General features: G+C 42.2%; 2 protein-coding genes across 8 annotated transcripts in view; one reads left to right on the forward strand and one right to left on the reverse strand.

Moving 5' to 3' along the window:
* The first annotated feature begins 287 nt into the window (after positions 1 to 287).
* On the forward strand, positions 288 to 9,809 carry prg4b (proteoglycan 4b). 6 transcript variants are annotated; one of them, XM_061683097.1, is made up of 15 exons: positions 288 to 357; positions 446 to 524; positions 715 to 831; positions 1,311 to 1,433; positions 1,709 to 1,789; positions 1,911 to 1,970; positions 3,119 to 3,178; positions 3,267 to 3,521; positions 3,683 to 4,627; positions 6,456 to 6,542; positions 7,463 to 7,599; positions 7,691 to 7,847; positions 7,943 to 8,050; positions 8,685 to 8,813; positions 9,288 to 9,809. In XM_061683097.1, exons 2-15 carry the CDS (start codon positions 458 to 460, stop codon positions 9,395 to 9,397), a joined length of 2,436 nt encoding a protein of 811 aa, XP_061539081.1. In that variant the 5' UTR covers positions 288 to 357; positions 446 to 457; the 3' UTR covers positions 9,398 to 9,809. The 6 variants fall into 6 exon arrangements, with proteins under 6 accessions (XP_061539081.1, XP_061539082.1, XP_061539083.1 ...); XM_061683098.1 differs by lacking the exon at positions 3,119 to 3,178; XM_061683099.1 differs by lacking the exon at positions 1,709 to 1,789.
* tprb (translocated promoter region b, nuclear basket protein) overlaps positions 9,424 to 15,515 on the reverse strand; it is a 31,419-nt gene continuing 25,327 nt past the window's right edge. Inside the window, exons 41-51 of one of the 2 annotated variants that reach the window (XM_061683096.1) lie at positions 14,503 to 14,625; positions 13,719 to 13,812; positions 13,259 to 13,368; positions 12,908 to 12,982; positions 12,721 to 12,812; positions 11,842 to 11,939; positions 11,653 to 11,751; positions 11,405 to 11,555; positions 10,564 to 10,691; positions 10,392 to 10,478; positions 9,424 to 9,637 (exon numbers count right to left, since the gene is read on the reverse strand). In XM_061683096.1, coding sequence (XP_061539080.1) covers positions 9,588 to 9,637; positions 10,392 to 10,478; positions 10,564 to 10,691; positions 11,405 to 11,555; positions 11,653 to 11,751; positions 11,842 to 11,939; positions 12,721 to 12,812; positions 12,908 to 12,982; positions 13,259 to 13,368; positions 13,719 to 13,812; positions 14,503 to 14,625 — 1,107 coding nt within the window. In that variant the 3' untranslated portion in view covers positions 9,424 to 9,587. Of the gene's footprint in view, positions 9,638 to 10,391; positions 10,479 to 10,563; positions 10,692 to 11,404; positions 11,556 to 11,652; positions 11,752 to 11,841; positions 11,943 to 12,720; positions 12,813 to 12,907; positions 12,983 to 13,258; positions 13,369 to 13,718; positions 13,813 to 14,502; positions 14,626 to 15,515 lie in introns of both variants that reach the window. The other variant, XM_061683095.1, reaches the window with a different exon arrangement.

A 15,515-nucleotide genomic window follows, 5' to 3' on the forward strand; every position in this document is an offset into this window, starting at 1 on the left:
TTTCACCCATTGAAAATAATTGACAGTATTGTTTTGACACACATGGAATAATCGTAATAAAAAAATAGAAATACAAAAAAAGAACCCTGATGAAAAAGGTCACTTGTGACGGAATAACTGTCTTCTGTGCGTGGCTCATTATAAAGTTTTTATTTTCAGAAGTCTGCCTGGTGTACTGCCAGGTGTTAGTGAGGAAACGCGCTGTCTGAGCGAGAAGACCCTCCCTGCGGCCTGAGCTCATCGCTTTCCACTATAGACCGGATCTGCCGATTATGACGAAGTTAGCCGGCCTCTCTCAGCCTTTAAAAGTAGCAGGATTCCAAAGTCAAGCAGGATTAACACAGAGACTTATGCTTGGTACGGACTTTTCTTGTGCACGAGTTGCAGTCATTCAGGTTAAAGAAAAAGAAACATTGATTTCCTAATTTAATGTGTTTACTTTCAGGTATACAGGAGAATGTCTTTGACTCTTCTACGTTCGCTTATTCTGCTGGCTTGTGCCTTGACTCCAACTGTCAGTCAAAGTGAGTATGATGCTTTAGTTATATGGGGACTTTTAGATGCATGCCGTGAGTAAACAAATCATAAATAATGTTTGTTGTACTCATTTATGTTTACCATGGTGGCAATAACTTACCAGACAGAGAGGCCTGTGTGTGTGATCTCTTCTCCACTCAGTTTTTCTGTAATTCAATGCTGTCTTCCCACAAACAGCCAGTTGCAGAGGGAGATGTGGTAATGAGTACTACCGTGGTTACCTGTGCCAATGTGACTATAACTGCATGCCCTACGGCGAATGCTGCCACGACTTTGAATCTCAATGCACCACAAGTGAGTGAATACTGTATTTCCCCTCATATCTCAGTTCAATGTCAAACTATCAATATTGGTTTTGCTGAGAGGCAGGGCAGGTGTATATTTGAACGCTGATCAAACGCTCAGCACTCAGCATTCAACAGATGACCCAATGGTTCATTTATAAGCTTTCACCAATATATACATTGAGACAGTACACTCCAATTTACTCTCACTGGTCATAATATTGGCTAAGTACAACCACAAAAAAATGTCATCATTCACATGTTTTGTTTTGTTATCCTTGTAAAGAAAGGTTTTTATGATTTTGTTTATAATAATGATAATAATTATACTGGCTTTCGTTGGCCCGCCAATGTCCCCAAAGCGTCGGGTGAGTGTATATTGTTGCCCTCATGTTCCTCAAGAATAAAAACAATGTCATTGTTTATGTACTACATTCATTTGCTGCAGCTCACTGCACAGGTGTGTCGTGTTACATTTATTTGCCACAGAGAACTCCTGTAGAGGTCGATGTGGGGAATCATTCAAGAGAGGCCAACCGTGTAGCTGCGACTCTGATTGTGTTAAATTCAAGCAGTGTTGTCCAGATTACAAGATCCACTGTGATCCAGAAGGCAAGCTTTGGCCAGCACATTCAGCATGATCAGTGTAGTGTTCTGAAACAAATATTGAGCAAAAAATACAGTGCATTATCCATGTCAATGACTTGGAGTTCAATTACTTTGCATGAACAACACAATAAACAAATAGCACAGGTACAGATGGTAAAAATAGTCGTTCAATACCAAGTAGTCCTGCATGACAACCCGCATGTAGCATGCAATGCATGCAGGAATCCACAGCAACACATTGGGTTGATGTTATTTTTTTGTCTTAACAATTGCCACAGAGGAAAACAATGGAGCATCCAGTGCAACAGCACCAGGAACGAGTAGTTCATGTGATAATGTAGATGCTAAAAAGCCCAAAGGTATCTTTAACTTGGAAAAAAGGCTTGTTTTGAACAAAATCTATACTGTATGTAATGTCAGTATATTGTTTACACTGCATATGGGGATCCCTCTAACATTTATTTATCAATATTTCAACAGAGGATACTGTAAATGAAGCAGAACAGCCACCTTTGGCACTCAGCGGGGAAAACGACGAAGGTAATGAATTGAAATTTAGTCCAATATTCCAGTGGTGGGACAGCATGGTGGCTACAGTGGTTAGCCCTTCTACCTCACAGCTCTGAGTTTTGGGCTTCAAATCTCGGCTTCGGCCTCTCATATGGAGTTTGCACGTTCTCCCTTTTGTTTGGGTTTTCCCCGGGTCCCACATCTCCAAAAACATGCATGTTTCCATACGTAGGTGTGAGTGTGGATGGTTGCTTGTCTATATCTGCCTTGAAATTGTCTGGCAAGCAGTCCAGGGTGTACCCTGCCTCTCGCCCAAAGTCAGCTTGGATACACTACAGCTTTTTTCCCCCCACAAATTTAGACAAGAGAAAAATTGTACTTGAAGTGAACATACTGTAGCTGGGACAGGTTCCAGCTCACCCGTGTTCTATAGAAAATGGATGGATGACTGGATGGATTCCAGTGGTGCAAGACTAAATGATCAAGAGGATGTTCTTGAGCGATTGTCCCACTGTGGCTCTATTACTGTGGTTTGGTCCCCATCCAGGAACGAGCCAAGAACCACAAGCTTGAGTGGCCAACAGTAACACAAGAGAGCCGTTGCGATCATAGTGTGGGAGACTAATGGGTACAGCTTCACACCCAAGAGAGGGAAAGCAAAAGAGGATGGCAAGACATATACTTATGGACAAAAGTATTCGAACACACCTCTTAATCTGTTACCTGGCAATTAACCAATCAGGGATGGGTCAAATCATTAGTTTGAGGGAGGCCCTTTTCTGTTTCAGCATGACTGAGCCACCAATGCGTAATGCAAGGGTCATAAAGGCATGCTTGGATGATTCTGGTGTGGAAGAACTCGTACTGAACCATGACCTCAACCCCATCAAACACAATTGGGGATGGTTGTGAGACTGGCCCTCTTTCAGGTCCAACTCTACCCTCACAATATTCATGGATGAATGGAGCAAATTCTCCAGACGCACTCCACCATCTTGCGTAAAGACTTCTCGGAATAGTGAATTAAATCCATATGTTCTTCCATGTTTTGCTCCTGTAGACGTAATGGCCAGTAAGTTCCATTGCTTGTTCCTTAGTATGAATGTATTTTGAAAGTATTGATTCATGCGTTAGCGTGCAGACATTTGTATCATTTGTTTCATATTTTCATGTGACAGATAATTATGAGGTTCCGGTGGTGAATCCAATATCATTTACACAAGATAATGTCAATAATGGTGAGCGATTTTATGGGAAACGAATGACATTTTACACTTTCACAGCAAATTGTAGCAGTGTTTTTACACTATGACATTGTGGATATAGATATGTACACCGAGACCATGGCCAGTGATGACCAGTCCTACACTGAAGTTCCAGAGGAAAGTCAGACACCAGATAGCACTAGCGTGTATGGGTCATCCCCAGCTGAGCCACTGGATCTGGTCTCCACTCAAGCCACCTTGATAACAGACACTCCACAGGCCAGCACAGAGGCAGCTACATCGGCGACGACACCTTCAGAGGACAAGGTCAAGTTAACCACAATTGACATTTCTGATGGCGTCACCACTACTGCAGGTGTGTAAACATTCTAGTACAACGGGCGGTAACTCGAGGCTGATTTTGATGTGTACGTAGATGGATTCAGAAGGTCCACTGTACTTGATTTTCTGGACTTTTGTAAATACGATCACAACAGGTGAGTTCTTCTGATTCATCTGCTATTCCTGCATTTCCAGATAGCAGTGATGCTACCACTTTGCCAGACTCAGGAACAGCATCCCCTCAAGCCACCACTGCAGCTGAGAAGGTTTCCAACCAACCCACTCTGACTTCTGAGCACCAACCAGAACCGTCTCCCACAACTGACACCACACGGCAGGAGATCACATCACAGGCACAGAATGGTGCTCCGACTGAAGCTGCTTCTGAAAAAACAGAGGGCGCACCCTCATTTTCCCCTACAGCTCCTAACGTAGCTGCAACTTCAGAACCCTCACAGGAGCAGTCCACAACTTCAGCCCCACAAGAACCCTCACAAGAGTCTTCCACATCTTCAGTACCACCTCTAGAGCCCTCACAAGAGTCATCCACACATTCAGTACCACAAGAACCCTTTCAAGAATCCTCCACACCAGGATTGCCAGCAGAAACCACACAAGAGTCATCCACACCTTCAGTGTCACCAGAACCCACACAAGAGCCCTCCACAACTTCAGCACCCCTAGAATCCACACAAGAGTCCTCCACAGATGCGGAAAACTCTGAAGCACCTATGATTCCTGATTCGACGACAGTGGTTTCACCATCAATCCCAACCACCTTAGTTGTTACAACACACCTCGATTCCTCTCCATCGGACCCTGAGAATCCCTCCACTAGTGTTTCTCCAGTGGGGTCCGACCTTGATGTCATAACAACTGTTAATCCTTGGCCTATAGATGTGTCACAGGTTGATTCTTCGAATGAGGTTACACCAGCAAAACCTTCCAGTGATCCACAAACAGTAACCCAGATACCGACCAGTCCTCAATCATCTGAACCCACTCCTAAACCTCAGGACAAGCCAAACCCTTCCAGTCTACTGACAACTACAGCTCCTGTGGATAAACCTGCTCTCAAACCTGGGACTAAGCCAGTGGATGCAGTGCAGACTGTGGATAGTGCCAGAGACTACCAAGCAGGTAAACGCTTGCTTTGAATATCAGGACAACATTCTAAGAAAATAAAAAGAAAGGAAGTCTGGGAATCGTAAGTTTTCTAGTCATGGTTGATGGAGAAATTTGTCTTGGAGCAAGGGACAGATGCATAGATGAATACATATATAGATCAACACCACATATACTTTACTTTAGTGCAATATACCTTGTCATCCTCATCCATTCATATCTTATTCTACTGGTTGTTCAAGTTGATTTGTTAATGGACTGAGGTATGAAGAGTTTTTATGTTATATTTGCACAGTGGCTTGACTTTTTTTTTTTCTTTTTTTCACCAGCCACTGTGGCTAGTGGTTTCCCAGCGTTATTAGCCACTCAGCATTTTTACTCGCCAAATATTTTTTTTGGTTGAGTAATTACATTCAATATGATTGAATGAAAGCTGGCGTGCCGGCACGGTGGTCGACTGGTTAGCACATCTGCCTCACAGTTCTGGTGACTAGGGTTCAAATCCCTGCCCCGCCTGTGTGAAGTTTGCATGTTCTCCCCGTGCCTGGGTGGGTTTTCTCCGGGTACTCTGGTTTCCTCCCACATCCCAAAAACATGCATGGTAGGTTAATTGAAGACTCTAAGTTGCCCGTAGGTGTGACTGTGAGTGCGAATGGTTGTTTGTTCTCTGTGCCCTGCGATTGGTTGGCGACCAGTTCAGGGTGTACCCCGCCTCCTGCCCGAAGATAGCTGGGGTAGGCTCCGGCAGCCCGCGACCCTACTGAGTATAAGCGGTAAAGAAACTGGATGGATGGATAGATGGGTAAAGCTGGCGTCACGGTGGCCGTCTGGTTAGCACGTATCAAAGGTTCATATCCGGCCTTCTGTGTGAAGTTTGCATTGTTCTTCCTGTGCCTGTGAGTGTTTTATCTGGCTACTCTGGTTTCCTCCCACATTCCAAAAACATGCGAGGTAGGTTCATTGAAGACTCTAAATTGTCCATAGGTGTGAATATGAATGCAAATGGTTGTTTGTTTATATGTGCCCTGCGATTAGCTGGCGACCGGTTCAGAGGGTGTACCCCGGCTCTCGCCCAAAGTCAGTTAGTAGAGGCTCCAGCATACCCGCGACCCTAGTGAGGAGAAGCGGTTCAGAGGGATGCATGGAAAATTAAAAATAGATTAAAGGATTAATGTCTTTATTATGGCAACAGTTTAACATTTTATGGCGCAATGCATGCTGGGAGCACACAGCTTCAAAATTCTCCTGCATGCTATAGACTCTCTGTGTGACCAACATTCCTCGATGCAGTGGAAACTGTAGTTAATTACTGTAAAATCATTTTAATGTATTTTACCGTAAGGTTTGTGGTAAATAACAGTCGAATTTACAGGAATGTCTAACAGTGCTGGTGGTAGGGGAGACGAGGGTAGGTCGAGCCAGTTCTTTTTTAGGATAACTACCGAAGTTAGCTAAAGTTTTATGGCAACGTAATACATGACTTCATATACTTCAGGATGTACAATCCCCTCAAACCAAACAAAACAAAACAATAAAACAAGGAGATTCAGTGTGAACATAACAATTCGGTGATGTATAGCAAGGGTGTCCAAAAAAAGTTATCTTGTGGCAAGTTGTGCACAGTACCAGGGAAAATTGAGCCATCTCCTTTCATCATTATTGATTTCCCACATTATGAATAGAGTGAATAGTTCAAACAATTCCCATAAGAAAACATAAAAAGTTAAAAAAAAGAAAGAAAATCACTTCAATGCCCAGAACCGCCCACCTTCAGATTAAATTGCTGTTATAATTTTTGTTTTCCCCAGAGCGATGATTTTATTAAAGATGTCTTTATTTCCAGATGACAGCAATGACACAAACCTGTGCAGCGGGCGGCCTGCCGGCGCAGTCACCACATTGAAGAACGGCACAATTGCGGTCTTCAGAGGTTGGTGTCAAGATGAGAAAAACATTACAAAAAGTAAAGATTAGTACAGAAAAGTACAGTCATTATGGTTCCCAAAATCTAATTTGTTGTTGTGACAATGGGACGCAGTTCCTGACAGGAGAAAGAGCCACAATTTGTTTTCAGTTCCAGTGCTTCTGTGTTCATCTCACATCTTAATATATGACATTAACATTATTACATGACCACTTTTTAGGAGTCAACCCATTTCTTTTTTTTTGCGTGCTCATGAAGGCAAACCTTTTCAGAATGTATTGTTAGAAAATAGAGTTAAGCCCAAGATTAGCCATAAAAATAAAATTGTATGCATTAAATGAAAGTCTTTCAGCCGGACAGTAGCAAAAGACTGTACCAAGTGTTGTTTGATGTCAATGAAAAATTCTCCATTTACAAATGATTCATATCATTGACAGTTTTAAGGATCCTTGGAGTTCCTAGCATAATGTATAACAGATATAGCATTCTGATCACATTTAGAGCATTGGATATGCCTGTATTGAAAAAAAAGTATAAAAATATTTTTGGACATTGAAACTATTGTCAAAATGTTGAAAGTAGCAAATATTTGCCACTTTCTTTTGCTGGGTCCAGCCAGAAGATTTGATAAATACACATTTACTTAAAATTTGGCAAGGGTATGGCTAGTCTTCATCTGAACTGTATGTGTTTATTGATTTTCTGATCTTTTACAGTGTATGTGACAGGAAGGAAAAGGCTTTTGACTATGTTCAGCATACTGATTTGGTATTTGACGTGAAATTGTAGTTAAAATCTTTGTAATTTTTACATAGGATTTGAAAGTCTGATGATGATCATAGCTATTACTAGTTAAGACAGTTTTTTGGAGTGTTCTCATTTGCAGGTGGACAAGTCTAATAATGTGTTAATGTTCTGGTCCACAGGTCACTACTTCTGGTTTTTGGACAGAAACAGGGTTCCGGGTCCTGCCCGTGACATCACACAAGGGTGGGGTGTCCCGTCCCCCATTGACACTGTGTTCACCCGTTGCAATTGTCAGGGGAAAACGTACATCTTGAAGGTCATTTGTGTGACTTCATTTGAATCATCTAACAAAAGGAAAACAAATGGAAACATCACGTTTTAATGTATGCGTTTCATACTGTTTGCAGGGAAACCAGTATTGGAGATTTGAGAACAATAATTTGGACCCAGGCTATCCAAAGGTTGTTGAGGCAGGCTTTGATGGACTTCGAGGTCACATCACAGCTGCTCTGTCTGTGCCTCAGTACCGCAGGAGGAGAGAAACTGTTTATTTCTTCAAGAGAGGTGAACCACATCTACCACATTTTATAGCCAATTACTCAATATTGCATTTTGACACAATGGATGAACTCATGCCCACTCTCTGTTGATTCTTCCAGGTGGATTGGTGCAGAAATATTCATATAAGTTTGGCAGGAGTCCATCATGTAACAAGAAACCCCACTATGCCATTTACACAGTCCGCAACCGAGTGGTGAGACAAGCAGGTAGGAATAACACTACTGGTACACAAGTCTCACTGCGTGAGGGAATTTAGATAAAACTACTGTGCCCAAAATACACTTCCGTTACTGGTTGTCACCCAGACGAAGTCAGCGATCTAGCTTGTGGTAGCCTTTTTTAAAAAAAGAATTGTCACATTTTGATAGCGTGTGCACGATTTAACATGAGCTCTTTAAACAGGTTTTGTTTTCAGGCTGTGTGGCGGCACGGGAAGAGCGAGTGTGCCATCTCTGTCAGGATGTTGTGGGCCAGAGTGTGTGGCTTGTTTAGGGAAGACTGTGAAATGAATACCTCTCTGACAGCGTCAATCAAAACTGAGCATAATTACCATCTAAAAGGCAGAATTTCTGATAAAGGGAGTGGATTCCAGTCTGTTTGGAGTGAAATTGTGTGGTAAATGTCACAGTGGGTGTGAGCAGAGCAATTTAACACAGTGAACTCACGCAGGCCACTTTTGAGTTTCAACAGCTTTCTGGAAAATGAGTCATGCCTCAACTGAGAGGGACAACCTGATCCTGTGAGATTTAGCACATGGGAAAGGGCCTCAGCACCATTTATGAGAAACATTAAGCGTGAAATGTTAACGAGTTGTTTTTGACAAAGCAGATTTGTTTCCAGTATCACTTTTGGGACCCACAATCAACATACGGACGGCCTGGCGAGGATTCCCCACCACCATCACCTCTGCCGTTTCTGTCCCCAGTTTCAGGGAACCAGAGGGCTACAGATACTATGTCTTCTCTAGAAGTAAGTAACAGCAGAGCTTCACCTAAAAACACATTTTAAACTTATTTATGAGGAGTCTAGAACAGGGACCATGTCTGTTAGGGTGTGCCAGACAGTTTATTGCAGTTCTGACTGCAGTCAAAGTTCCATAACAGTGCAAGTATAGCTTAAACTCTCAAGTATAGTAATATTCTAGATTTTATTGTTTTTAAAACAGCTCTATTCCAAATTCCCAAAACATGTAGGTTAATTGAAGACCAAATTGTTCATAGTGCGACCTGCAATTGGCTCACGATCAGTCTGTACCCTGTGCCTCTAACCTAAAGTCAGCTGTAATAAGCGCCAGCTATAGAAGATGGATGGATGTATTTCATACCATAGATACTTAATTCTTAAATGCCTCCAAGTATACATTTCCCATCATGGCACAGGAATGTCCTAACTAACATAGACAGAACCCAAAACCAAGTTGATGTGTTTTTATGTCTTTCGCAGCTAAATCCTATAATATTAGGATGGATGGTGAGCAGCCCGTTGTCACTCCCCCAAGAGAAAACCCATCCGCTCAGAACAACAACTTCATCAATTGTCCACAAACACTCTGATGACCACAGACCATGTTGGACTGATCTAAAACCTTTAATAAAATGTTTCAGAAAGCACATCACTTCATCACAGACTGTGATCAAAACCGGATTTATTTGTAAGCAATATAAAAGCAAAGGGATTTAGAACAGGTGAACAAGATCAAGACTGAATCAAGGAGGTCCTGTCAGGGATTTCCCAGCAGGAGCTTCATCTTGCAATGCGTCTGCCATGGACTCCTCGAGAAGGAAATGCTTGCCCTATCGGAATACACAGAATAGGTTTAAACCTCACATATAGCGACTGAATAAAATGTGCTTCTCAAGTCTCAGATGAAAACACACACCTTTAAAAAGCATGCAAAGATATTCACATTAGAATCAGACTCTGTAACTGTATATTTAATTTGCAATAAAGAGTGTCAAATTGTAAGCATGGTTCTTTTCTTACAGCTTTGAAAGCACAGCACTGTGGATCTATGCAACAGGTGCATCTGAATAAATTAGAATACCAGTTAAAACAATTTATTTCAATAGTTTAATTAAAAAAAATAAACTATATAAATTCAAGACAGTGAGCGAAATGTTTCATTTTACTTTTTTATTCATCCAATTTTGATGATTATAGCTAAGCAAAACCCAAAACTTTGAATATCACAAAGCAATCGTATTTATTCTTTATGTAGAGATTAGGATTGGCCTTCTGAAAAGTATTTTCCTGTGCATGTAATGAATCGATTAGTTTCACTTTATGAATTGAACAACTGAAATAAATGAACATTTCAACTGTATTCTAATATCGAGATGCACCCCAACTACATATATAAAACTACTTTCAAAATACAGTATCTGCAGGCTCAAGGAAGCCAATTTTATGAGTTACGAGTCTTTTTTTAAGGAATCCTTGATCAAATGTAGGACCTCCCATTCAGTAAATATGAACACTACGAGAAGGCAGTATCTAGTATGTTGATGTGTATGGGGTGCTACTGGACGAGGAGAGCGCAAATGTTACCTCCTCTCTTCGCGCGCCCACCGCGGCTTCCTGGCCAACGCTGCAGCTGTCTGCTGGGTGCAGCCCTGCTTGGAGCACTGCTGGTATCTGCAGAGAGCGACGAAACTTTCAAAAGGACTGCTTGTGTTGAAATGCATGAGAATGTCAGGTGATGTTGGGTCACAAAGTGTACCTGCAGAGCTGGAGGAAGGCTCCTGGCTTGTGGACGGCAGGTTGGCCGCGTCTGAGGGCTGACTGGGCTCCACCAAATCATCTTGAGATACCACAGCATCCACCGAACTCTCAGCACTTGGCCTGGAACTAACGTGAAGTACAATTTTTATAAGAATACATACAAAACATTGTTTTATTGTATTTCAGTGTAAGACACTGAACGAGATTGTATTTTACTATAATCAGGGGTTCCCCCAAATATTTTCAAGGTCAAGACCCAAACTGGGTTCCTGCGCACCCATGTATAATACGCAGTACCTGGCGAAAACCCACACAGGCACGGGTAGAACATGCAAACTCCACACAGGCGAGGCCGGATTTGAACCCGGGTCCCTAGAACTGTGATGCAGGTGTGCTGTGCACAGGACATACCCTCGCAATCTGACAGATTTGGAGCATTTTTGCAAAGAGTGGGCAAATATTGCCACATTAAGACGCGCCGAAATGCTAGAGCCCTACCCAAAAAGACTAAGTGCTGTAATAAAAATCCAAAGGTGCATTTTAAAAACAGCAATTTTTTACACGAGTACAAATTGCTGTCTTGTCAAATAAAATTATAAAATAAAATGTAATTTGTCTGTCTAATTGGATATAAACCAATCATTTTTTGACCAAGCAGTCAATCAGCTCAAAGCCAGGAGCAAGTGGATTTGTTTATTCTCGCAAGTACTTTTTTTAAGCAATTTAGAGAGCTTGATGCAACATTCAACTTTAAAAACACAATGAAATGTTTAAGAATTTCAAGCACTAGTTGAAGTATTTGGTCTCAGCTGCTAATATCAACACAGACGGCGTCTTACTTATCAGGGTCTGACTCCAGAAATATGTCGTCTCTCTCCTCGCTTGTACTGGCTGTGCCTGCCGTGAGTAGGCCAGGAGTGGACGTGCTCACCATGGGAACTGACTGAGAGGCCTGCTCTGCGGTGTCTGATGGAACCACCTCAGAGAAGACTAACAGTGTGAGAAAAGTGAGCGTATACATGCTGCTTCTTTGACACTGTGGTCGTGAGCTGGCATGTTCAGTATCTCAATGAGAACTAAGGGATACCTGGGGCAGCCAACTGCAGTGGTGTGGTGGGAACACTTCGTCCGCCAGACTCCTCTTCATGAGATGCTAGGAACAAGGGGCTGTCAAACATCCCAAGACCTGAAGACAGTCACAATCACAATAGATGTTTTGCCATTTAAAGTGGGTTCACAGAAATCACAATTACATAACTGCGTGGTGGGAGTGTACCTCCTTGAGCTGCAAGCTGGCCGAGATCTGAGCTGGTCTGTGGCACGTCATCCGATTGGCCAAAACGGAAGGCCCGACTTGAAGCCATTTGGGGCGAACTGCTGAAAGAAATACTGAGTTAGGAGGGGAAATTAATCAGCAGAAGCATGGAGACACCAAAGTTCAAATGCATGGAGAGTTGTTATGATAAAAGTGATTTCATTTTGAACTCAAAGACAAAAAAATGCAGCTAAAGCAGGGTCCACCCATGCTCTACGCCACACTTGACGATTAAAAAACAAAACATAGCAAATCGGCATGTGTTTGCTTTCTCCCATCATAAAGTGTGGTGAGCTGTGTTGGTCATGTGGAGTACATCACACAGTAGTACGGCAGAAAGCACACGCATATCTCCACCGACAAACATGAGTCTCCTCCCCCAAACCAGACGTCTGTGGTGGCAAGACTGACCTGTGAGAGGCAGCATACTGCCACAGGTCATTCAGACTATCTTAAAGTACAAAAAAATAGTAGTAGTTAGCAGGAAAAAAAATTACATCATTTGCTGTAATAGTCACCTATTTGCTCTCAAGGCAAAGTCATGTATAAAATAAAAATATTTCTTGGGTGTAATCTGAGGGGAAGCGCTTCATTTAGTCAGGCCATAGCCTTGTATGATAGGAAAAAAAATGTTTTGCCACCGTCTTGTAGCCAATAACAAACCTGTTTTGGTAGGGTGACTATTACAGATTTTAACTATTCATGGCGGGGCTCATTCCCTATATCCTGCGAATAGCAGGGGTTCATATTACTGCATTTGACAATTGCTGAAATATTCTGTTATGTATTAACCAGCAATACCCTTGCTAGAGTTAAAAGGTGAGCATGTGTGAGACTTACTGGACAGCCTGGTCAAAACCATCAGAGCGGTGTGGCATCACCAGTGTGGGAGCGCTAGGTACCATCCGGTCCTCGTCGTCAATTTGGTGCTGCTGTGAAGAGGAGCAGTTGGTTAAATCGTGTCATGTTCCACGCTTTGTGCATGTTTGGGTGTGGCACATGAAACAAATATTGCAGAGTGACTTACAACGCTGCTGGGCACCCCAGAGAGCTGGGGGACCCTGCCGACTGACTGGCGACGAGCAGGGATCCGTTGGGACATCTAACATAAACAAGAAAAGGGTACACTTTTCCACTGAAGCTGAATGATGAAATGACAAAATGAGTTTTCTATGGTAGTTCAAAAACAATACAACGTCATTAAGTAATGAATATCAGTGGGATAATTTTTTTTTTTTTAAATTAAATCTGACCTATATTGCATTTTATTATAAATAAGTTTCATGTTAATCAAGGAAGAGGGTATTCAAAGAAAGCACTGATGTAACATTATCTGTAAGTAGACCTTGTCAGATGATCTGTGCTATGTGCTACATACCTGAGTGGGAGGTAGTGGATGTGTTGGTCTCCTTGGTGATTGGGGCATACGAATTCCAGAGCTTGTGATGGGTTGTTCAGTAGAGAAGGCCTCCATTGTCGTGGCCTCAACTAAAATATTTGGAGACATATGTCAGTGAAGTGAAATTGTCTTTCATTGCAGAATCTTCTTACAGTAGTTTTATCATTCTGGTAAAGAGTCCCTATAGACACATTTGAGATTTTTTTTTTTTTTTTTTTTTTTTTTTTTTTTTTTTTTTTTTTTTTTTAAGTAGGAACACTGTAGGAACAAGAGGACAGTTGGTGCTACCCTCTTCTTCAGACAGACAACAACATTACAGCTCTCTAAGTCATGGTTAAACATTCGATAACTAATTAGATGACGGGACAGGTTGTGAGCACATTGGGCGAGTCTGCGGTGGAGCAACACGTGTGCATTAATAAGATTTCCTGGATCTTACAGCTGGCCGTCTGGGAATCTGCTGGTCTCTGGGTGGAGTCAGACGCCCCCAAACTCTCCTCAGTCTCTGTCCCTGGATCGGTTACATCAGCTCCCTGAGACGAGGAAGGAACAAAAAAAAGTTTTGCAAGAATACTTCAGAAATAAAAACAACTTCTAATGAACTTAAAACTAACATTTAAGGGAAGCTGACTACAAAGGGACAGAAAATGGTTTATTTTCCAATTTAATGATGTGGGCTGTGAATTGATAGAATTACGGGCCCCTTTGGAGAAGGGCCAGAATGTTAAAAATTAAAACTACTACGAGGGAACTCTCAAATGTGCCATAAACACCTCTTAGTAAATTTAAAAGCTTAACCGAAATGGTCTACTTTGTTGCTTTTTCTTCGGAGGTCAAAACTAACTTGTGTTATTACTTGTTTTTTTCGTGCCAACTTCAGTCATTCAGAGCCAGCTGGCAAGTGTTTTCTTTCCAGCAAAACTTGGTAACTGTCATGCTTTTATTACATAACAGCAGAGTTACACAAAAACAACATGAGTAGTGATTTGTAGTTCATCAGGCTACTTTCACTCAAAGAGATTACGAATTGGCCCTGTGCAATTTATGACACAGAGGTAAAATTCTGCTGGGATTAGAGTGGAAAAACTGAGTCGAGTTAGGAGGCACAGAGGACCATAGATAATGCGGGAAGGGTTAACATGTCTACTGGAAATGACAAGTGTGTGGGTGAGTGTAGAGGTCAGGCTGTCACTGCGGGTACTCGACACGTGTGCTAATCAAACCTCTGTGTCATCTCCTTCGTACACCTCATTGCCTTCTCCACTCCCCTCGTTGCTCTCCTCTCCGTCTTCTATACCTCCGTCACCTTCCTCGTCTTCTTCCTCCACATCACCCTCATCGTAGTCCTACAGAAGATAAAACAACAACAGGGTCACAGAGAGGCTTAAGCCTGTATCAGTTGACTTGGGGTGAGCGATGAGGTACACCCTGAACTAATCACCAGTCAATCACATGACTGACAAAGAGACAGACTGACAACCATTATGGAACGGTATTCAACCGTCCTCGACTAGAATACTAGTTCACAGGGTCTAGACAGCGGTTGAATCAAATCAGTATAATATATTTAATAACTAGATTTGGGGATTTTTTTCAGCAGCCTAATTCTTCAATTGCCCTTCGAACATGGGTGGGCAAACTCAGATGCTTCACCAATTCACCAGTCAATCTCCTGCTCCATTCTTCCCTCACTAGTGAACAAGACCCCAAGAAACCTGAACGCCTCCACTTGGGGCAGGACCTTATCCCCAACTGAGAAAGGGCACTCAACACTTTACTTTTACGACTGAGGGCCATGGCCTCAGATTTGGAGGTGCTGATTCTCATCACAACCGCATAACACTCTCCCGTGCGCTCCAGCGAGAGTTGAAGGTCCCGCTTAAGCAAGCCAAATACATAACATCACCCGCAAAGAGCAGTTTCGCAATACTGAGGTCAACAAACTGAACCCCCTCAACACCTCAGCTACGCTTAGACATTCTTGCCGTAGGTTATGAACAGAATCTGTTACAAAGGGCAGGGCGTAGTCCAACCCTCACTGGCAACGATTCTGACTTACTGTTAGCCATGTGGACTAAACTCTTAACATACAATAAATAAATTATTTAACAAGATAAACGTCTAAATTAATGCAACGAATTTTACAGTACTCGATGTTCTAAATTGCTGGTGGCCATATTGATGAATGGAACAGGCCATTTTTGTCTAAAAGACTAACAAATTTGATCAATTTTTG

Source organism: Phycodurus eques, chromosome 8 (assembly GCF_024500275.1).
Source record: "Phycodurus eques isolate BA_2022a chromosome 8, UOR_Pequ_1.1, whole genome shotgun sequence".
NCBI classification, from domain to species: domain Eukaryota; kingdom Metazoa; phylum Chordata; class Actinopteri; order Syngnathiformes; family Syngnathidae; genus Phycodurus; species Phycodurus eques.